Source organism: Spinacia oleracea, chromosome 3 (genome assembly GCF_020520425.1).
Source record: "Spinacia oleracea cultivar Varoflay chromosome 3, BTI_SOV_V1, whole genome shotgun sequence".
Taxonomy (NCBI): domain Eukaryota; kingdom Viridiplantae; phylum Streptophyta; class Magnoliopsida; order Caryophyllales; family Amaranthaceae; genus Spinacia; species Spinacia oleracea.
The window spans coordinates 36410030-36434122 of NC_079489.1; the positions used below are offsets into that span (position 1 = coordinate 36410030).

The 24093-nt window shown below is 38.5% G+C and overlaps 1 protein-coding gene across 1 annotated transcript; it reads right to left on the reverse strand.

Moving 5' to 3' along the window:
* Positions 1–950: 950 nt before the first annotated feature.
* Positions 951–22255, reverse strand: LOC110786993 (target of rapamycin complex subunit LST8-1). Its single transcript, XM_021991574.2, has 10 exons — positions 21813–22255; positions 21454–21555; positions 21217–21329; positions 21065–21134; positions 20536–20613; positions 18689–18805; positions 18517–18611; positions 1662–1744; positions 1508–1567; positions 951–1276 (listed from the first exon to the last, which is right to left on the reverse strand). The coding sequence occupies exons 1-10, from the start codon at positions 21918–21920 to the stop codon at positions 1152–1154; spliced, it is 951 nt and encodes a 316-aa protein (XP_021847266.1). The 5' UTR covers positions 21921–22255; the 3' UTR covers positions 951–1151.
* Positions 22256–24093: the final 1838 nt, after the last annotated feature.

The following is a 24093-nucleotide window of genomic DNA, read 5'->3' on the forward strand; positions in this document are numbered from 1 at the left end:
GATCCTCGATTTCATATCATTCCCCTTGTAGGGATATTCCAAGGGAGGAATTTCAGAACCTGTGTATTTTTCAGGCGATAATGGAGGACCAGATTCAATATATTGAAGAAGCTAACAAGGAGGTTGATATTCTCAGTTCAGGAAAGGACTCTGTGAAGGATAGTGGCAACAAATAAGGGGCTGGTGGCAGTGATGACAATCTCATCAAGAGTGATGCTAAGGAAGGAAAGAAAAACAGAGGCAATCAGAAAATGAGGGCGAACGTAAGGGAAAATTTATACTTCCCTGGTGGAAAGGTAATCCGGCTGACTATAAGATCAAGGGTGAGCAGAGCAACAAAGTAGCTGTTTATGAACCTTATAATATTAGGAAAAGGATGGGTCGCCCCACCAATAAAGCACAAGAGAGAAGAAGTTCCTTGTCCGATTTTGGAGTCGCACAATTCGAGAAAGAAGTGTAAGATTCATGGGATTCTTTGCCCAATCCTCAATTCAACAAGATGGTTGATGAATACTATAAGACCTGTTTTGGTGGAAACTTTAATATGATCAGAGAAAATGAAGGTGAAAATACAAAGGCTAGGGTCTCGCAAAACACAATGGAAGGATCGAATGCTGCTTCTGTGTCTTTCAATGGCTTGGAGGCTGAGCCTGATAACTTACTTATAATTCAAAATTTGCAACATCGACCTCATATTCCGTGGAAAATACAGCTGCTTATGGACAACACCAAACAACTGCTTCTAAATTTCGACAGCCATCTCGCAGCATGCATGTCAAGAAGCTAATCATGCTGTTGATTACATTGCATCCATTAGTCACAATATTACAAGCCACATAGATATTGATTCTTTTATAGGTAATACATTTTTTTATTTTATTTCCTTAGATAAGTTAGGTTATAGTCTTGAGTGAAGATTATCATGACTTCTGCATACTTTTCCATTTAAAAAAGAAAAATTGGGACTATTTTCTGATAATTTTTTTCATTCAATCTCCAATTTGTGAAAAAGAATTCATAAATTTTTTGTTTTCTGATACCTGCACGACTATAAAAAACTATGTACACAAAAAGATCAGTCCAAATACAATAACAAAGATTAGGGAATGAATTTGTTACAAAATGGGAAGTTGACATAAACGGGTTATAAATTATGAAGAGACTTCAGCTCCATCATTTAGAGCACAGCAAACAACAGCTTTGCTATGCCCTTGGTATGTTTGGATGACTTCGCCACTCGACATTGACCACAGCTTTGCAGTTCCATCAGAGGAAGCTAACACAATCAACAACACATGCTACTATATTAGTACAGATTATAACTTGTGAGAAGAAAAGAAACAGCAGTTTATGTTTTGATGAGAACAGGTTTATATTTTAAAGTCAAAAGGTTGGCGACATTCTCATTTAGTCATAAGGTAGCCCAGATAGGCCTTATCTATGCAACATGCCCCTCAAAAATCCAATTCAAATCAAACTTAATCTTGCCAAGGATATGACAACTAACCTGTAATAAGGTAGGCACCATCTACAGAAAAAACACAGTCCCACACCCAACGTTCATGCCCTGGAAATAATCAAGCACAACCATTGTAAGAAAAAAGGGGGCAACATTAAGGACCCTGTAAGATCAAGCAGCTATATTAAGAGTGGTTAATTACCAGATAGAGTTTTCTCCAAGGTGAAACGGTTGTCGACATTCCATATTTTAACTGTATGATCAGACGATGTAGTTGCCAAATATCTGTAGAAACAAAATTTAATCAGCATCCAAGCAGAATTATTACATGCTGGGTTTTAGCTGAGGAATAAGGCTCTCCATGGACACGGGCAACAAGGATACATAGTGGCAATGAAGACATAGGACATAAAAATTCCCTGTAAGGCTATAATGAACAGCTATATATAAAATGACCAAGTAGTGAATAGATAAAAGACAAACAAGCAAAGAGAAAAGTGAGAAACCAGCTTTAAGAATATAAGTTTGAAGCTTATGGAAGCATAATTAGAGTGGACACGGATGAGGAGCAGAGAGGAGGAAGTATTCCAATTCTCATGAAATTCAAGTCAAGCAAAGGGGGCCTTATGACAGAGCTACTTTTTGATTGGCAGTTTAAGGGAATCAGCAACCATGAATCGCCCTGAACCTGGTGATTCTTTCTCTTTGCGGACTAAACAAATAAGGATTTAGATATACGTATCCTTTCCCCTCTCCCTTTCTTATTCCTATCCATAAGATCAGCAGAGACAATATTTAGTAGGAATATTGGAAGAACTAGAAAAGTCAAGGAAACATCAAAAAGTGATGACGATTGGTAAGGACGTTGGTCTAGATTGGATGATATTGGACCATTACAAAACCTTGAAAATACCTAGAAAAATAGTGTATCAAATGGATAACCAAGCTGTCTCATCCTATCCGTCAAATCTCCCTGACAAGTGAAAACTTAGACTCTCAAGGTACCAAGGTAAGAATAATAGGATAAAAGCCACCTTATCCACCAGAAAATTACATTATAAAGGAAGTATTTTAATTCTAACAACCACAAAGGTGAGAAGCAACTTTCTTACTTTTTCTCCTTTTCTTTAACAAGTATTTAGCTACTAAGCCAGACCATCAGAAAACAATCTTTTTTGGACGAGAATTCTTCACATAAGCTATTACTATAGATTTTTTAAATACAAAATACAAGTAGATACCAAAATTTCAAACATTGGACACAATCACACAAAACCAGGGATATCACATTCTTGAAATCTGATTCTTACAGAATATTGTATACTTTTCACATTAGAAATACATAAATGTGCTTCTTAGATTGACTTGTCTGATACTTCTGGTTAAAAATGATCATCTCAACACATTTTTGGGCATAGAATGCATGACTTCCTTTTCAGTTTCCCTCTATATTTATATTTTTTTCCTCAACAAAGACGTGGATCAAACTAATTGAGGTGTCTAAGAGAAATTTTATGTGTGCGATAAATAAATGAATAGAGTTGGGGGAAATGATTTTGGCACACATTGTGAGAGCACAGTTTTTTGTGATCTAATTATATCAATGTGAATGCAAAAAATTGGTTTCCCCTTAGTGAGTGTCAAATCGGGCGGGTATCTAAGATAGATAAAAGAGTTGATGTATCGTATCCTAGACCTGTACGGAGTATATACTTTAATCATTAAGATGTTGAAGATAGAAAAAAGGTAATTATTTCTTGATACAAGGAGGCAAAATTATATACCCTAATACTATTGGGATTACATATTAATGAGATACTATTATTGTACATTTAGTGTGATGGCAGTAGCTTAGTAGCGTTCCAAAGTAATTATAGGAGTTATATTGATGTTACCCTTCTTTAATTAGTATACTACTAGTTTGTGGCCCGGGCGTTGCTCCGGGTTTTACTTTTAGTGGGATTTACTTATTTTAAATATGTGCGAATGTGGTGCTATTATTTGATTTCCATGCAAGATCAGTCGCCGATCAACAAACTTCCTTCCCATATCCAAAAATCAAAACAAAGCCGAGTTCTCTTCTTCATGATTAGTTGATTATTATACTCTTGTCAATGTTTCCCTCTTCCGCACTCATAATTACACTCCATTACCCTAAGTTTTTTATTTTTTAAGCTTAAGTTGAGAAGAGAATAATTGTACATTTATAAGTTAAGTAATTAATTCCCTTTTGTTTGGTTTTTTTCCTTTAATTCATTATTATTCATTTTAAAAAGGTTGTATTTATTATTTAAATAGAAAGATATAACATCCTTGTGGCTAGCTAAGATGGTAAGAATGGTAACTTTTAATTCAAGAGGTCTGGTGTTCAATCCTTGCTACATGCTTTTTGGTTGTCAACTACATGTCATGATACTTATAGCGGTGATGTGGCGTAATAAGGAGGGATCTACGTGGCACATATACGTTCTTATAAACGCCTTTTAATATATTAGTATAGATTATTGTATATTTAGTGTGATGGCAACAGCTTAGTAGCGTTCCAAAGTAATTATAGGAGTTATATTGATGTTACCCTTCTTTAATTAGTATACTAACTATAGGCGTGATTAGTGGCTGAAAGCATGGTAACATCCTTGTAACAACTCTTTTGTAATGTGTTTATAATGTAATGATGATGAATGGAAATAATCTAAAACAAGTTGTGGTGAATCTTATCATGGTATCAGAGCCCACGATTAGCTCCACCACCCCGCCGTACCGGTGTTGACACGACACGACACGGGTGCGGACACGGAATCCGGACCGGACTCGCCATGGAGAAAATGGACTCGTCTTAGGGTTTTGAAAACCTAGATCTGAAAATAGAGACATGAATTCAGGGATGTGGAGACCGAGACTTTATGGCTTTTGGTCGCCTAAGAAACGCGAGTTGAATAGGATATTCGTCGGCTGGGTTGATTCTCTTGAATATGGAAGACATAATACATGGAAGTCGACCTCCACTAATGGGGCCAGCTATTCTTTATATTTTTTTATTTTTAGTTAACTTTTGATATTCCTTTTAAGTGTTCTAACCCCACTTTCTTATTTATGGGAAAAGAAACCACGTGTAACAACTTTCAAAACATTTAATTTTTAATTTTTTTAAAATCACAAAAAAGTACTAATATTAATACAGTAATTATAAATATTTAAATAAATAAAATTAAGGAAAATTTGTTATTTTTAATCCAACCTTTGGGCGTTCTTCTAAAAACAATCCCACTTATGAGTTATTTGGGAATAATCCAAGCTTTAGACGATATCTTCAAAAAATAGTCCCTTTTACTTATAACCTAAAGAACCAGTCACTGTTTCAGGTTACCATTCTTCTATTTATTTATTTATACTTTCTTCAACTTCTTCCATCAGCCTTTGATAGAGTCAGAGAGAAAAAGATGACATAGCAAGAGAGGAAAGAGAGAGATGATGCTTAGATTATATTCCTTAGATTGTTTACAAGAATCTTCTTTTGGGCTTTTCTGGCATTTGATTTATTCTTTGTTATTTGATTGAATTTAGTTAGATCTCGACAATAAACTTAGGGAAGATGATTCACAAATTAATTTAAACGTAAATATATTAAATGCTTTCTTTTTCTTGATTAATAGTTGAGATTCGATGTTTTTGAAGTTAGTTTTTGATGAATTTTGAAGGCCACGAAAAATTTGGGCATGAGGTTAAAAGAACAAGAACAACATCGTGATTAATCAGAGTTTGAGTCGATCAATATCCGCAAAATTGAATTCGCCGTCATTGTTGTTGACTGAGGAGGTTTCTGGAGGAGGGAGAAATATGCGGTTAAGGTTTCTCTAATCTGATATGACAGGCGAAATCTAAGTCGAATTCTAGTGTTTGGTTGAGGGCACAAGCGAGATTAATTCGTTGGGTGAGAAATTCCGCAGGAGTGTTGGGACGACGTGGAAGAAGAGTTCTAGACACGGGATTTTCGGTGACCCGTTGCTGGTGGTGGTGGAATGGTGTTGTTGAAATTCGCCACCATGAGATCGATGAATGGGTCTCCATGGGAGAGGGGAGGAGAAAGAAAGGTGGGCAATGAAGGGAAAGAATGAGAAAGGAAAAGGGTTTCCATGGGAGAGGAGAGGGAAGATAGGCTGCCATGTGAAAGGGGAAGACAGAAAAATGGGATGTCAGTCATGGGAGAGGAGAAGGACTGGCGGCCATGGATTAGCTCAGGGAGGAGAGATTTTTTTAAAAAAAAAAAAAACAAAGATATTAGTATTTAATGAACCAATAAGAGAGGGGCATGTGTCGTAGTTACTTACTCATCCGGTTACCAACAGGTGAAGGACTATTTTTAGAAGATACCTTATAAAGCTCGGATTATTCCCAAATAATTCATAAGTGGGATTGTTTTTAGAAGAACGCACAAAGGTTGGATTAAAAAAAAACAAATTTTCCTAAAATTAATAATTTTTTAATGGTTGCCGTGTCCCCGAGTCCATATCTGAATTTTGGACACTTCTAAAACGTGTCCACGAGTCATTGATTATAAAAAAGTTTGGGTCCGACCCTGGACCCGTACCCGAGTCGAACACCTGTACCTGAGTCGAACACCCGTACCCGAGTCTGAGCATCCTAGGTTAATACTCTGGGCCAAGTTGAAAATTGCGATATGGCCCATGAAACATCACACGTGACCGAACTAAAAAAAAAGGAGCTCACATGTGAGGGGAAAATGTTAAAATCTGATCCACAAAACATCAAGTTATTAGTGTATGTGTCCCACATTGATATAAGAAAAGAAAGTGAACCACTTTAAAAGGCTAAGGGGTTACTCGCGTTATTGCTATATGATTTTAAGTTGCAACCTCCTTCTACTGGTAAAGTTACCCTCTCTCTTGATGACGGGTAGACCCGTATTTATAATGGTAACAGAAAAAGGGAATATCCTAGGGAAAATTAAACACAATTTTTTTCGATCAAATGCCATAAGAGATTATGGCCGGTGGTAATGACTAGTAAGAATGGTGAAAAATAGCGAGAAGAAAGCCGATTTGAGGACTAGGTGGAAGCTTAGGGGGCCGGTATTGTAATGTTAGATTTAAGAATAAAGAAAGTAGAGGAATTATCTTCTGTATTTCCTTGTGTTATGCCTTGCGGCTGCTGCCAATATATACAAAAACTAGGTGAATTCTAGCTAAAATTATTTAGGAAATTAAGCTACAAAACCGGAAATGATACAACCATATATTCCTATTTATGAATAATATGCCTAATACTCCCCCTCAAGTTGGAGCATGAAGATCTCGAATACCTAACTTGTGAAGAAGTATCAAAAACAGTGATTTTCCAAGAGCCTTTGTAAAGATACCTGCCAATTGATCACTAGTTCGTGTGTATGATGTAGCAATACTACCGGCCTTAAGCTCATCTCGAACAAAATGACAATCCACCTCAATGTGCTTCGTACGTTCGTGGAATATTGGATTTGCTGCAATATGTAAAGTCGCCTGACTATGATTATCACAATACAGGCGCATAGGCTGATCATGTCGTAACCAAGACAAAATAAAATAGACTTCAACCATTTTAACGCGCAAGTAGTCGTAGCCATGTTACGATATTCAGCCTCGGCGTAAGAGCGTGGAATTGTGGGTTGCTTCTTTGTCTTCCAAGATACCAGAGAAGACCCAAGAAGCACAAAATAACCGGTAAAAGATCGTCGTGTAATAGGACAACTAGCCGAATCACTATCACAAAAACCATATAACTGCAAGTTGCACTGACGATGTACCAAAATTCCTTGGCTGGGGCACCCTTTAAGATATCTAAGAACGCGAAGTGTTGCCTCCCAATGGCGATCATAGGAGAAGACATAAATTGAGCCAACACATGAACAGAATAGGACAACTCATGTCGAGTAATCGTCAAGTAGACTAACCTCCCTACAAGCCGCCTATACTTTTCAGGTTCCGAAAACAACTTCCCTCAACACGATCTAATTGATGATTTTGCTCCATTGGAGTAGAGATAAGATTGGACCCTAATAACCCGGCCTCGCTTATGATATCCAAGAGATACTTTCTTTGACTCAAAAAACAAGTCATCGGGACCTCGAGCCACTTCAATTCCAAGAAAGTACTTAAGGACCCCAAGATTCTTCATATGAAAACAATCACGCGGATAGGCCTTTAATTTTAGGACCGCAACATGACCATGAGTAGGTCCACATATACAAGAACATACAATGATACATCCTCCTTACAACAACAACAACAACAAAGCCTTAGTCCCAAAATGATTTGGGGTCAGCTAACATGAATCGTCGTAGGAGATCGTCATTGCCACCAATCAAACCAAAAAGGAGCAAGAAGTAATAAGAAAAACAACGAAGAGAAAGTGGAATTAATGAAAATAAGAAAAGAGAAAAATGTATATATATATTATAGAAGAAATAGTGTAAGAGATAATAAAAAATAAGTAAAGTTTAAAATAAATGAATAAATAAAATAAGTATATTTCAAAATAGCATGTATATTATTAAAAAAAAAAATCGCATTCCTCCAAGTTTTCTTAGGTCTTCCCCTACCCCTTGCAATTCTATCACTTTGCCACCCTTCTATCCTCCTAACCGAGGCATCACTTGGTCTTCTGCTCACATGTCCAAACCATCTTAAACGATTTTCCATCATCTTAAACTCAATCGGTGCAACCCCTACTTTCTTCCTAATAATCTCATTCCTCAAACGATCCTTTCCTGTATGCCCACACATCCAACGTAACATGCGCATCTCCGCCACATTCATCTTGTGCACGTGACAATGTTTCACTGCCCAGCATTCTGTGCCGTATAACAAAACCGGTCGAATTGCCGTGCGGTAAAATTTTCCCTTCAATCTTTGGGGCATGCCTGAATCACATAGGAACCCCGTGGCACCTTTCCACTTCAACCAACCTGCTTTGATTCTATTGGCCACATCGCCATCCAATTCTCCATCCTTTTGGATAATACATCCTAAATAACGGAACGTTTCAGAGCCTTGGACAATTTTCCCATCTAAGGTAATCTCTCCTGTCTCTCTATCTTGGACTCCACTAAACTTACACTCCATATATTCCGTCTTGTTTCTACTTAGCCTAACACCCCGAGATTCCAACGTTTGTCTCCATAACTCCAACTTACTTTCCACTCCTTTTGTTTCATCAATCAACACAATATCATCTGCAAACATCATGCACCAGGGAATACCATCTTGGATTGACCTCGTCAATTCGTCCATGACTATAGCAAAAAAAAACGGGCTAAGTGCGGAACCTTGATGCACTCCAATCGTAGTGGGGAATTCTTCGGTCTTACCAACACTAGTTCTCATACTCGTGCTAACTCCCTCATACATGTCCTTGATGATATCAATATACTTCCTCGGAATTCCTTTCTTACTTAATGCCCACCAAAGGATTTCCCTTGGTACCTTGTCATACGCCTTCTCCAAATCTATGAAAACCATATGTAAGTCCTTCTTATCCCGATAATTCTCCATTAGTTGCCTTATAAGATGAATGGCCTCCATAGTCGATCTCCCAGGCATAAATCCAAACTGGTTCTCCGAAATTTTCACAGTTTTCCTCAGTCTTTGCTCAATAATCCGCTCCCAAAGTTTCATAGTATGACTCATTAGTTTGATTCCTCGATAGTTGGCACAATCCTGGACATCACCCTTATTCTTGTACAAGGGGATGATAGTACTCTTCCTCCACTCTAATGGCATCCTATTACTTCCCCAAATCTTGTTAAAAAGAGTTGTTAACCATACAACCCCTCTCTCTCCCGAGCATCTCCACTTCGATAGGTATACCATCGGGCCCCACTGCCCTCTTGCGTCCCATCTTTTTCAGTGTCATTTCGACTTCTCTCTTTTGAATTCTTCGCATAAAGTCTAGGTTAACCATATCCTTAGGGATATTTGTATCCCCAATATCGCGCCCTTGATCCCCGTTGAACAAGCTATCAAAGTAGATTCTCCATCTATCCTTGATTTCCTTATCTCCCACCAAAACTTTTTGATCAACGTCTTTCACACATTTAATCCTCCCGATGTCTCGCGTCTTTCTATCTCTCATTCGAGCAAGTCTATAGATGTCTTTTTCACCTTCCTTTGTATCCAATCTTGCGTAAAGATCCTGATTCATCTTTGCTCTAGCCTCTCTTACGGCCTTCTTTGCTTCCCTTTTAGCCTCCTTGTATTTCTCGTAGTTCTCATCACTTCTACATTTTCCCAACTCTTTATAGCATTCTCGTTTGCTCTTTATAGCTTGTTGCACAACTTCGTTCCACCAAGATGTGTCCTTACTTGGTGGCATGATTCCTTTAGATTCCCCTAGGACCTCTTTCGCCACTCCCTTTATGGTGTGCTCCATTCTTGTCCATAATGAGTCTATATCCAAATCCATATCCCCGACCCAAATACCTTCACTTGCCACCTTTTCCACGAATTTTAGTTGTTGCTCCCCTTGAAGTTTCCACCACTTGATCCTAGGCTCCACTAGTGGTCTTCTCTTTCTTATATAACTTCTACCTCGAAAATCAAGTACCACAAGTCTATGTTGGGTTGCTGTACTCTCACCCGGAATCACCTTACAATTGGTGTAGCCCTGTCTCAAAGCACTCCTTACTAAAAAGAGGTCAATTTGACTCGCATTATCTCCACTCCTATAGGTTACTAGGTGAGATTCTCTTTTCTCAAACCAAGTGTTCATTATACCCAAGTCATATGCCAATGCAAAATCCAAAATAGCATTTCCCGCTTCATTCCGCTCCCCATACCCAAAACCACCATGAATGCTTTCAAATCCATCACGACTCGAGCCTACATGTCCGTTGAGATCCCCACCAATGATCAGTTTCTCACTTCTAGGGACACGTTGCACCACTTCTTCTAAATCCTCCCAAAATTCTTGTCTAGTTGACGCATCTAGTCCTGCTTGTGGTGCATAGGCACTCACAATAGTTACAACCTCATCCCCTATCACAAGCTTAATACTCATAATTCGATCACTCTTTCGGGACACGTCCACTACATCATCAATATAATCTCTGTCAATAAGGATACCTACCCCATTCCCACCCCTAGTTTTTCCCGAATACCAAAGCTTATAACCCCATGGAGATATTTCTCTTGCCTTGTTTCCAACCCACTTAGTCTCCTGCAAACATAATATGTTAATTCTCCTCCTTCTCATAACCTCTACTACTTCGACTAATCTCCCTGTCAAAAAGCCAATGTTCCAAGTCCCAAATCGCATCCTACTACCCTTACCCTTACCCCTGCCCTTACCATGAAACCTTGGATGGTTAACACCACCATCGGGTGGCGCGCCGCTTCCGGGCGACGGCCTAGCAACCCTTGCATATTTTCCACTACACCCGGGCCTAGGAAGTGTAGCGCACCCTCGCATATTTTCCACTACACCCGGGCCTAGGAAGTGTAGCGCACCCTTGCATATTTGACACCACCCCCAGGTGTAGGGGTGGCGCGCCGCTTCTGGGCGACGACCTAGCAACCATCACATATTTTTCACTACACCCGGGCTTAAGAGGTGTAGCGCGTCGCTGAGAAGGGGACGCCCCCACGATATTCCATTGTCGATTCATGTCATGATATGTGGCTTAGTTTTAATGTTGGCCGCCACCAACCTACCGCACCCTCCTCCTTTATCCGATACGTGATACATCCTCCTTAGTATAGAAAAATAATGAGTAATCTGCAGTGGACTGTTTAAAACCAAACAACTTCAATGCGGATGATAATTTGGCAAACCATTGCCGAGGTGCTTGCCTAAGACCATACAATCCTTTTCGAAGATGACAGACCTTACCTGCCGAACCCGATGGTGCATATCCAGGGGGAAGCTTCATATATACCTCCTCCTCCAAGTCCCCATGAAGAAATGAAATGCATTGTGCACGTCCATTTGATGAAGCTCCCAATTTCGAGCAATAACAACGGCAAAAAATATATGGACAGTCACCATTTTTGCGACTGGTGCAAATGTTTCATTAAAGTCAATACCAGACACCCCTTCAGTCGCTCCAGAGACCCGTCCTCACATACTACCAAGAGCGACCTTTCCCGGAGGTAAAGATTCCAATGTCCACGTGCCTTGTCATTCAAGAGCGTCAAGCTCTTCTTTCATGGCATTACGCCATCCTGGGTGCTTGACTGCTTAAGAGTAAGATTTTGGTTCAACCCAAGTTGTCACCGCTGTCAAAAATTGCCTATGTTTCACATAAAATTTATCACAGTTAACAAAATAAGCTATTGGAAAAGGCGTATCTGAGGACCGCTTTGGAGGAGATGAACTAGGGACAGTGACGGGAGTTATGGTTTGGATTGTGTTGGTGACATAGCCTTTTAATCGAGTTGACGGAGTCCGTATACGATGTCCTTCACCAAGGGGTTCTTCAGAAATAGGTGGTGGGGTGATAAGTGGTTGCTGCAACAGGACTGTGGATGGTGCATCGAAGCCACATTCGTGCTACGAAACCTGCTGCTCTTGCGTGTGCTGCTGCGTGGGTAATGCATTCGTGCCACACCTAGGTTGTGGAGACTGCTAGTCAAAGAAAGTAGTAATATCGCAGTCCGCTACCACCTAATGACCTTCACAACTCCCCCTAATTCCACTATCTCCATCATTCTTATCAACAACAACTTATGGTTGGTGATGAAATAACTCATCTATACCAACTCCATTAATTTTCACAGGTGCATCCATGTTGTTAAAAGGAAAATTATTTTCACAAAAATAACATCACGAGAGACAAAATAGACCTTTTTCTCCAAGTCATAAAGTCGTCAACCTTTTTGCCCAAATGGATATCCGACAAATATACAGTTTCGAGAAAGAGGACCAAACTTATCCTTCACTTTAGGACGATACTTAACATAACACAAGCTACCAAAATGCGTAAGAGAGTAATTCGGAGATTTTCCAAACAAAACTTCGCACGGAGACTTACCATTTAACACCCGGGAAGGAGTTCTATTGATCACATAAGCAGCCGTCAAGACACATTCACCCCAAAAACACAAAGGTAGGTTAGCTTAGAAACGTCAAGACACATTAAGTAAATGTTGATGCTTACGTTCTACCCTACCATTTTGTTGAGGTGTATCAACACATGACGTTTGATGTAACATTCCATTTTCAGCATAAAAACGTCGTAAACAGGTAAACCGTCATTGAATTGAGTTTGCACCATAGAACAAAAGTCTTTGATAATCTGTCCAACTTCACTCTTAGCACTCGTTAAATACACCAAAACGGCTCTCGAAAAATCATCAACAATTGTGAAAAAGTAATAAGCACCGCAACTAGAAGCAACTTTGTAATAGCCCCAAATATCACAATGAATCATCTCAAACAAATCAATTGTTTTACTTTCACTAATTGGAAAAACACTTCTAGTTTGATGGACAATTAAACAAATACCACAAAGTTCCTTAGAGTCACAAAAATCATTACTCTCACTAGAAGCTTTATTGCAAGAATTAAAAAGCAAAAGAAACACCACTTTTCGAGAAGGATGGCCAAGCCGATGATGCCACAATTCTTGTTGCCCAACCACAGTAGTTTGATTAGCTTGAATCCGCTTCGTGGACTTAAACCAATATACTCCGTCACATTGTTTAACTACTCCAATCAGGGTCCTCGGATTGCGGTCCTCTATGATACATAGCTTATCAGTCACTGTGATAAAATAATTCAAAGTAGCAAATAATTGTGAAACGGAAATGAGATTAACATTCAAATCAGGAACATATAACACATCCTTCAAAATCAAACCATCACTGAAGACAATTTTGCCTTTTGTTTTTTTTTGGTGCAAACATTTTTTCCTTCCTTAATTGTCGTCGTTTAGTTGCCATTTGGTAACCCAACTGGGGATGGAGAAATATCATACAAACTTTCGAATAAAGAAATATTCCAGGTCATATGGTTCGACAACCAGTGTCCATAATTCATTGAGTGGACTTATACTTACCATCATGTGTAGGAGTAGCATCATTGGGTTGAGAGGGTTTTAGCATACCCATCAAATGATGCCATTGTGCATCCGACAGTTGCACCCTATTGCTATCAGGTGCGTCAATTTGTTGACCTGATGTGGTGCCAGAGGATTGACCAACAGCATTGGCCACATTCTCACGGCCACGACTATTGCCCCTGCCACCACGAGTGTACTTGCCGCCACCCCTAGTTGCTGCCCTATTTTCAGAATACCACCACCAGAAGCTGGAAGCAGTTGTCTTTGTTGTGTCCGACTTTTTTATAATGAGAGCACGTACCGGTGAAGTGAGACTTGTCACCCTCCTTGGTAGGTGTTGTGCCACGCCCACGAGCACTGCCTTGCACCGCGAAACCCACGGCCACAACTTTCTTGTCACCTTGACGAACAATGGAATGATGACGTTCCTCAGTCAATGCCTTGGAAAAGGTTGTGTTCAATGTCGGAAAAGGGTCTTGCATCAAAATCTGAGAACGGACCGTACCATGTATGGATGATTCAAGACCAATTAAAAATTGGTGAACCTTCGGATCTTCCCTTTCCTTCACCAATGCACCCTTCGCACCACACTTGCAGCTACAGGTAGGGGTTGAACAACAAGCTAATTCATCCCAAATCATTCGTATTTTTCCATAGTAGTCGACCACTGAGTCGCCACCTTGTTCAAGACGAGTCAATTGACTCGTTAATTCATGGATTCGAGGTCCGTTTCCAACTGAGAATGCCTAATATCTTCCCACATATCCCTAACATCGTCAGTAATAGGGACAGTAGAACGGATGGATGCATCGAGGTTGTTATTACCCATGAAAAATACATCGTAGATTCTGTCGACTCGGGTGGCTTAATCAAGCCATCAATAAACCCAAGTTTGTTGTTCGCTTTGAGAGCATTCTGGACCGATCGAGCTCATTCATTGTAATTATTCCCGCGGAGCACTACCGGGGATATAATTCGATCTGTGTTCGAGGAAAGGTGTAAATAATATGGAGACGAAAAATCCACACCCTTGTCAGTTTCAGTGTCGTCCTTTGCAATGGAGAATTGAATATCACAAAGGAGGCTCCGATACCATGTCAGTTTCCTTGTGTTATGCCTTGCGGCTGCTGCCAATATATACAAAAAAACTAAGCTAATTCTAGCTACAATTATTTAGGAAATTAAGCTACAAAACCGGAAATGATACAACTATATATTCCTATTTATGAATAATATGCCCAATAATATATATGCCTAATATGTAATAAACCAAGCGTAATGAAAGGGCCCAATAGTTAGTGAGTAATATTAGGTAGAAGACAAATTAGGTATGTGTAGTAGAATGATTATAAATAAGGGCACATTAGATTATGAGAGACATGTTGAAAATTTAGGAGAGTGGTGACCTCAAGTCACTAAACTTGTAGATTGGTGGCCTAAAGTCATAAATTTTTGTATCCATTTTGGTGTTCATCATCTATCAAACATATTATTACGCTTTCTGCCTTTGTTTTTTTACTCAAAAATATCAGCTCTTTACACATACCAATAATGATGACCCTCGTACAGAGTACGACACTTGGATGCAACAACATCCATATAAAGAAAAGACTCTTGTAGGGATGACAATGTAACTAGAGTTCGACCACAACTCCACCGGATATGTAAAAAACATATGTGAATTGTTATTTAACACCCTAAAATTAAACAAAAAGCCCTATTTTATCATGAAGTTTCCTATCTTACCCTTACTAACCCCCTCCCTCATCTACCTTCGATCCCTTCACTTCTCCTCACCTTCACCTTCACTGCTTTCCCTCTCTTCATCCTCTCACTGTTCCGACACCACCATGACACCCTTGATCGGGACACTCACTCTCCCCTTCACCCTCACTGCAAACAACATAAGCACAACACCCTGGCCACCGATGTTAGCCACCGCTGCCCATGCTGCTTCATTGCTTCCCATCGAAGCCGTAATTCTCCCATCACCTCCTCTTCAAAGTTATGTTTTTGTTTTGTATTTGAGTAGCGTTGTTGTTTTGTATTTTGCCTCCTCTTCAAGTATTTCAATTAGAGATCCACATGAAATTTGATACTTCGAAGGGGTTATTTTGTGGGTTTGTACTTGTATTGGAGATCGGGGAATCAAATCCTCGGAGTAGCGCTGGACTGGAATGTCGTCAAAATTGTGAAGGGTTGGACTATCTCTAATTAAGTCCACCCCATGGTCTAAACTAGCACAAAATGGGTGTCGCCCATGGTGTTCACTCATTTAGATCTAGTCTATCCATTAGGCTAAACTGAATTTAACTTAGTCTGCCCGGTGGTGTAATCTCATTTAGATGTAGTTTCGCCCTATTTTCTGGGGAAAAAAGTATGAATTTTCAGAAATCGAATATATGTTGTGTGCACTTGCTATTATACGATTATCATCTTCAGCCATTTGGGTCACCCGACAAGGTGTTGTGGTGGTTCTCCTTAATGGAAATGTGGGTGTGGTAGGTGAGGCAGCATCGCAACAAAGTTAATGGTCGACCATCTGTGTTACTTCGACACGCCTGTTTTGAGCCTATACCCGTGTCGACCCGACCCGACACCGATCAGGGTACGGAATCCGTACCGGATCCGTGGCTGGTTAGTCGGACACGGGCGGGTAAAAGGGAGGGAGAAGCAACAAGCAATTAAAGATTTGCAAACCCTAGATCTCTTAATTGGAAGTAGAATTCACCTAACTTCTGATTAAAGCATGGGGCTTTTGCTAAGTAGGTAAATCCGAACTCAAATAAGATGATTCTTTCCCGGTAGTCATCACGCCGGTGATAATCTCCGGCGACGGTGAATGGTGGTGAAAGAGTTCGTGCTTGGCTGCTTGCTCCTTTATTTTTTTGAACCAGGTGGTGGGAATCGGGAAGTATCAAGAAGGGGATGTGAGAGGTTAAAAGTCTTTTAAAAAAATGTATATTGAGGCCTTGAAGTAACCCACGTGAATATACAGTTGTCTTCTTCTTTTTTGATAAATATTACAGTTGTACTTCTACAGTTCTAGTTCCTTTTAAATTCCGATTTAAGCCTGACTTTTCTGATTCAATTTTTTTTGATTTTTTTTATAAAGGACATCACTTCTCTTCTTTTTTTCCAGTATTAGTTGTTGATTTTTTTTATTTTTTATTTTTTAAAATTTTTCATATCCCCGTACCCGTGTCTAAAATTAGGACAGGATCCCCGTGTCTCCAAATTTTGAATTTTTCGAGTCCGACACTCGGATCCATACCCGTGTCCGACACCCGTACCCGAGTCCGAGTAACATAGTCGACCATACCTTCAGCTCGTTGTTAGAGTCCTTGTTAGAGTCAGACTAATAGTGGTGCTTCGGTAACGATGGTGGTGGTATGTTTTGGAAGAGTGAGAGTTATATTAAAAGAAGAGGGAGAATGTATGAAAAAAGAGTAAGAAACGATGGTAAATTGGTAAGGGTAAGATAGGAAAATGTGGGATAAAGTAGGGTGTTTTGTGTAATAGTAGGCATTATTTAACAATGCCCAAAAATATCCAAGCAAAAAAAAAAAAAAAAAGCCCAAATCTAAAATAATAAAGTTGAATTGGATCGAACTTTACTTGGGGCTTTTGAACCAATGTAGGGCACAACCATAATCCGACAAGCTTTGAGTGTCTAATTTTTATTTTTACTATTTTCCATATAAAAGAGTAAAAGACACCAAACCCTAACCTCCTCCCTCACCTTCACTCTCACTCTTTCTCCTTATTCTCTTTTACCCTCTTGCTCATTTTTGTCAACAGTGATCTTAAATCTGGAGTAGACCTTCGCAGGGAGTCGGAAGGATGCTAGGAACTGACTTTTTAGCAAGAACTAATTAACAGTAGAAAAGTGAAGATATGATTAAACAGAGGGATCAGTTACAACAACAAGCTTTCAAGAGAATCGTTCTCTCCCAAAATACCAAAAAATAAAAATAAATAAAAATAAAATAATCTCTCAAAAGTATTCATCATTATTTCTCTAAATAATCTCCTGTATTAAGTTAATACTATTAACAGATAATTTGATCTCTCTTCCCTCTCTCTCCTCTGCCACTCCCTTGCCTTCCTACTTAAGCTCCTACTAACTGAATTATAAAGACATTTCCCACAATACCCTTTCCTTTGGTAAGTTTCATGAAGAAGAGTCGCAGACCTACCTAAGTAGGACAGTGCTCATTTAGACCCCATGATCTATGTGCACATAAAACATTTTTGGCTCATAAGCAACCACTTCGCACTTGCTCCTTAACCAACGCCATCCCATGCTATTTCTCCCTCCTATCTTACTCCTCTTCTCACACCACTTTCTTCAATAGTATTAATACAAGTTATAGCTCTACATTCTTTTTACTCTACCTATCTCTTCTTTACTCCCTTTATTTTTGCAAGGACATCAAATATCACAGCAATTTTGCGATTTTAGAGAAATTTATGGACCCCCTTTGTAAAAATGTTGTAGCATATTATCCAAGGCTTATGGCTTTCCACACTACCGGCGACCTCTCCCAACTTTCCTAACGGAACTTATTTTGAATCTACTCAGAGGATCTCTCTATGAAAAAACCAACAAGGAAAGATCCTGCCAAGTTACAGCACTAGAATTGAATTAAAATCATGTTAGCTACATATATATGGGTAATGGGTGCATTTCTACTTTTTTTACCCCTACCCCTAAACTACGTTCACTGTAGAAAAAATGGAAAGGCAAAAGAAACTAATTAAATATCCACATGCCAAGGATATTAATCTATTCATTGCTAAACTTCATCCAAAAATCTAAAGTAAAAATCTTTATCAGAGATAGGGGATACCTTACAAGTCATTACTTGCCAGTTTCCACATACTAATGCTAACATAAATTATTCATAAGTAAACTGATCGGTAAACTAAGCAACAATGCTCAAGATGAGATATCGTTACAACTTATGAATGTGTTAAAAAAAATGGATCAGAGGACACGAACCTATGGGGTTCACAATATTCAGGTGAAAGAAGGCAATTGAGGATATATCCTTTGTGCGCTTGAAGCCTGTGCAGTGGCTCAAAATTTGTCATTGTCTGCAGTAGATGAAATTACAAGTTATAAACCAGTTAATTTGAGATTCAATGATTTACCAAATGATTTAATCATCTACCTGCGTCCCGCTCATCAAACGCCAAACAAAGCAGGTTCCATTATTATTTGCAGCAACTACCAAGGTTCCATCAAACATTACTGTCAAAGACCTTACAGCTGTATCCACCTCTGGTACCTGGGAGTTCAGATTTTCAGCATAATTGTATCATTCAATTTCCTTTATCACCCAATTATGTTATATTTATATGTAAACAAATGTCAAATAAGTGGTAAGTTATGATTTTAAGCCATACTATAATATACAGACGATGAGGCAAATCTAAACCACACTTTATTAAACCTGACCCACTCAATCATAGCTAATAGACAAAAGATCAGCTGTTATGTGCACCTGGACATATTCTTTAGCAAAAATAAGCAAAAAAATTTACCTTAGGCTTCATATACAAAGTAGTTAATTACAACTTCAGCCTGGAATAAGAGTAAAGGGATGAACCTTAGCTGGACAAGGGATTATTCAATATACACTTTAGAACCAAAATATGCTTCCATTGACGCTTTAATTTTTATCCTAGCCTCTTACTTGTTATAGAAGGAGATACGAAGTTCTGTCTTAACATATTACCTTTCCTCTATCCTAGGAGGACCCTTAATAAAGTTGTCTTGACAAATCATATTTTCTCTATCCTCGAGTAACTCTTAGAAGCCATGTATGCATCTCGATCCTTTCTACTAATCATTACATTAAAGGAGTGGGAAGGGAAGACTAAACCAGACCTGGGAACCTGACAAATGTGATACATGGTTGAGGTTCAACAGTTTAAGTCAACATCCGGCACACTTTAGGCTTAGCTCACAACCATCACTATATGATTTGAGGTTATGTTAGATATGAACTTGGATTCAGGTGAATATCATATTGGGAGAATATGAAATTCAAAAGCAGATATAGGGCCAATGAACATAAAGTAGCGAACGTTTTTTTTCTTTTGAGGGAAAATAATAGCAAACATTTTTATGATCAGTAATTAATAAAGAAAGTGGTGAGTATAGGGGTTTGAGGGAGGATGGTGAGATGCAGCTAAAGAGAAGGATTCGGGAGGGGAGGAGATAGTTCCTTGTCCCCCCTTTCTTTAAAACCAAACATTACGAAAGGTAGTTGGATTATGTTCCTGGTGCCAAACAAAATGTACGGAATAAATTTAACTTGTTTCATTTCTTTCCTTTCTGTTGTTCAATTCATCATTCCTTTGCCTTTCCCTTGGAAATAACCAAACATTACGAAAGGTAGTTGGATTATGTTCCTGGTGCCAAACAAAATGTATGGAATAATTTAACTTGTTTCATTTCTTTCCTTTCTGTTGTTCAATTCATCATTCCTTTGCCTTTCCCTTGGAAAGATAAAAGGCCCCTAAAGCAAGAAATAAGTACTCATGTAAAATGGGAAATTAATACACCTAAGTTTCATTTCATAAGTTTACCAAAATTAAAACAAAAGGCCAACTTTCCGCATTTAAAAAAAAAGGGAATGCCAAGGTCTAAAGGGAAGGAGAGCATACTAAGTACAATGTATAGAAAAGGAGATGTTCTTGAGAGTATAAGAAAAAAGTTTCACTAAGTAAGAAGGCATATTATAATCCAGAGTCCAGAAGTTAAAGAAAAGAGAGGAAGAATTCACCAAGTTCTCTGACTTCAACTAGTTTTAGGGGAAAAAAAAATCACTAAGTTCAACTCAGATAGACTGCATAGACAAATCTTGAACTTGGAGAGTAAATTATTGAAAGAAAACATTACACAGCAAAACCTTCTTTCACAAAGCAATAGGATTAGCTAGAAATTAATTTGATTTCCAACACTAAAGAAAGAAATTGATAGAGAGACACAATATCAATAGTCAATACCTACCAATTCACAGCTGCATGAATTTGCTGTTAAATCCCAAACCCGAATATTGCCATTCTGGTCTCCTGATATTAGTTCAGTCTGCAAAACCGCCGTAAAGTTAGCACTGAATTCGGAAAAAACCAGCCACAATTACAAAAAGGTGTCATTAGCTAGAAAATACAAGTTTTATTTTTCCAAGCGAAAAACAAGAGCAGATAAGTGAATTATGTGGCCAACTTGCTAATTATGTGGCCAACTTGCTAATACTGGTCTGATTGATCAACGATAAATATGATTTTTCAAAGTCGAAAGAATTAGTTCCTTTCTTAACAAAAGAATAATGTTTATTGAAGAAAAAATAAGCACATACAACATCTTAGCTCATTGTACACATTTAACGAGTTCTAAGAAGGCAACAGGGGTTACATGAATACACCACATGATCTTAATGAAACATCAGTCATTAACCATTGCCTAACATTACAACAATTACAGAAAACTGCTGATGAACTGAGCATTACAAAGTAGAACACAATAGCCTAAAACCAACCTGATTTGGGTGCAGTACAACAGTGTTAACAGCAGCACGACTTTCATATTCCCTTTGACAGCCCGGAGCTCTGAATTCGAAACTCAATGTCATTACTTTATCCAATTAAGTCTATAACATGTTAACAACACAAAAGCATGCATTCAATATACCTGAGGTCCCATATCTTCACTGTACCATCCTCAGAACCAGAATACATCCAATTTCCATCAGATGGAAACCCAACTGCCATAACATTATTGGTATGAGAATCGTAACTCATCACCTGCCATTTAGTTAAAAATAAAATAGAATTTTACACCATCAGTTCGTACCAACTAACACAACACTCCTCAACCCAAACACACACAAGCACAAGTGGCATTAATATTCTGATGAAGGTACATTACCGGCTGAGGGCTGCTCGAATTAATATCGAACAATCTTATGTGAGGATTCCCTGCTGCAGCCAAATATCGCTTATCTGGGGTTATTTCAAGCCTATTAACTTGCTGCAGAACACAAAAAAGATCACATCTTTACAACAAATCCAAGCAAACACTAATTCTCCAAAAGACAAACTGTTCATCTTTACATCTCACTACAAGTTCAAGAAACACAAATTCTCCAAAAGACAGAATGTTTTTTACCATTTCACAAATGCAAAAAATATTATGAATCAACAATTAATTTCAACAAAGTCTGAATGAAATCTAGCAAAGAATAGAAGCTTAATTTGCACATATATAAATCAATTAAAAAGACATACAGAATCTGGGTACTGGATATTACGATAGCATCTGCCAGTTTGAGCCTCCCAAAATCGAATAGTGTGGTCATAGCTAGCAGTTGCTAGAATTACTGAGGGTTGACTCATCTTCGATCACCCTATTTTCTTCTGGGTTTTGTTCTTTTCAATTCAAATAGATAAAAATTGAATAATACCAATTAATTCCAAGAACCCGGACATTTCGATTCCCCCTTCTCTAAAACAAATTGAACTTGGATCATAAAAGAGGAAAGAGAAAACGAAGAAAGAGGCGTGGGTTGAATAGGGCTTTGATGGGGTTTAATGATTTTCCATTAACTGAGAATCTGAATTTCTTTAGAATACAAGATTGAAACAAAATTGAATAGAAATTGAAAATTAGAAAAGTTAATCCCTGATACTCGTAGTAGAAAGAGTAAGAACACTTTCAAGTGTTACTGTTAAAGCTCCGATTCTTAAGTTTATAAAATAACCTTTTATAACTCAAATTTTACGAGAAAAGATCTGATATAATTTTTTTTGTGAAATCATATCTTAGTGTAAATTTTTTTGCGAGAAAAGACCTTAGGGAAGTTTTCGGCATTGACTGAGCTTTTTCGGCCATTGACTTGCACGTGAGCAGCACGTGTGGCTTAAATTGGCTAAAGACACTGATTTTCCAGAGTCTTGAATTTCCAAACTTGATTTTGTTTTGATTTTTTTTTTCAACTTTAGGTTTTAAAGCTTAGAATTTTGTAGGAAAAATGGGTGTGATTAGCAAAATAAAGTCACACGTGCTTTTCACGTGCAAGCCAATTGCCGGAAAAGCTCAGTCAATGCCGGAAACTTACTTTTGGTTGTCTTTTACAAAAAAAAAGTTACATTAAGGTGTGATTTCACCAAAAAAAATTACATAAGGTCCTTTCTCGCAAAAAAAATTTACATTAAGGTGTGATTTCACAAAAAAAATATATAAGGTCCTTTCTCGCAAAATTTGGGTTATAAAAGGTCCTTTTTAGCTAATTTACCTTTATAAAAACAAATTTCGCAATTGCTCTCAGAGTCGATAAAAATAGGGTGACTTCTAAATTCTAACATTTTTAGACCAAAAGTAGGGGATTTTTTTTATAAATTTAGGAGGCGTTTAAACAAATAAATTTCATATCTAATAAGTTTAAATAAATTTAGATAAGTTACAATTAAGTCTGATAAATTAAATAAGTTTCAATTGTTGGGATTTACAGTTAATCCATTAACAAAGAAGAAACAATACCGAAACCAGAATCCATGTAAAAGTATAGGTTAAGCATACATACATTAGATGCGTGTACTCCCACTTGCTCTACGAACATGAACGAGAACTCCAGTTGTAATTCATGTACAGTCGTCCATTGACACGTGCAGATCCGCCTTGATTCTGATAGCTTAGATCTTTCTCAAGGTGGTAGGCTTTTGGGGAAATATTCAAGTTGGAGGCATTAAGAGAATTGAGGTTTTTGATGTGACTCTAGGGTTGAATCAATAGTGTAGTATGGAAAACGATATGAGCTAGGTTATTTTTTTTTGGCAATTAATAATGGGATTTATTAATAACCAAATCCTTGAGAAACCTCAAGGGGTAGAGCAGATATTACAACCTACAAAACACCAGCAACAGAAAGAGCTACAACAAGCAACAGCTCAAATAGCTACAACAGCAGCTACTAAACATACTCTACTCTACTTCTAAGATCATCAGAGCATCTGCAGCATACTCTAAAGAGAATGTCTTTAACAATACTATCAATAGATCTTCTAGTCTGTCTAAAAACAACAGCATTTCGAGCAAGCTAGATATGATAAACAGTCTCAGTGAAGCACATGACATAAAGCACAGAGCAACCACTAGTCTTCCTGCTCCTCTTAACAACTGCATTTAGCTCACTAGCAAAGTCATTCCCTCTTCTAGAGATCCCAATGCTTCTCAAAACTCTCTGCCAAACAGCAGCAGAAAATAGGCACCCAAAGAACAGGTGCTCAACAGTTAAAATAACCAATTACATAGACTTGCTAATCGGCCAAGGCTTGTGAGCACAAGCCAGCAAGCAAGCGCATACGTACACACACCACAGCAGCACGCACATCAGCTGGGTCATGGGCCGCGCCCTAGGCCAACGTTGTGCTGCTTGCTCGTCGCAAGCCGCACACGCCACATCAGCAAGCCATGTGCCAGCGCTGCCTTGCCATGCGCGCTACGCCCATGGGCCTTGCGCTTGTGCGCTCCGTCTCGTGGGCTTCTCCTCGTATGCGCTCCGATGGCCTT

What these genes read in the sequence shown, in the direction of transcription:
- LOC110786993 (XM_021991574.2), bottom strand. Translation starts at nt 21,920, where the DNA reads ATGAGTCAACCCTCAGTAATTCTAGCAACTGCTAGCTATGACCACACT. An exon ending in ATTCGAGCAGCCCTCAGCCG is followed by an intron (nt 21,330 to 21,453) that starts GTAATGTACCTT and finishes ACTAAATGGCAG; the next exon opens with GTGATGAGTTACGATTCTCA. An exon ending in ATTCATGCAGCTGTGAATTG is followed by an intron (nt 18,806 to 20,535) that starts GTAGGTATTGAC and finishes CTGAACTCCCAG; the next exon opens with GTACCAGAGGTGGATACAGC.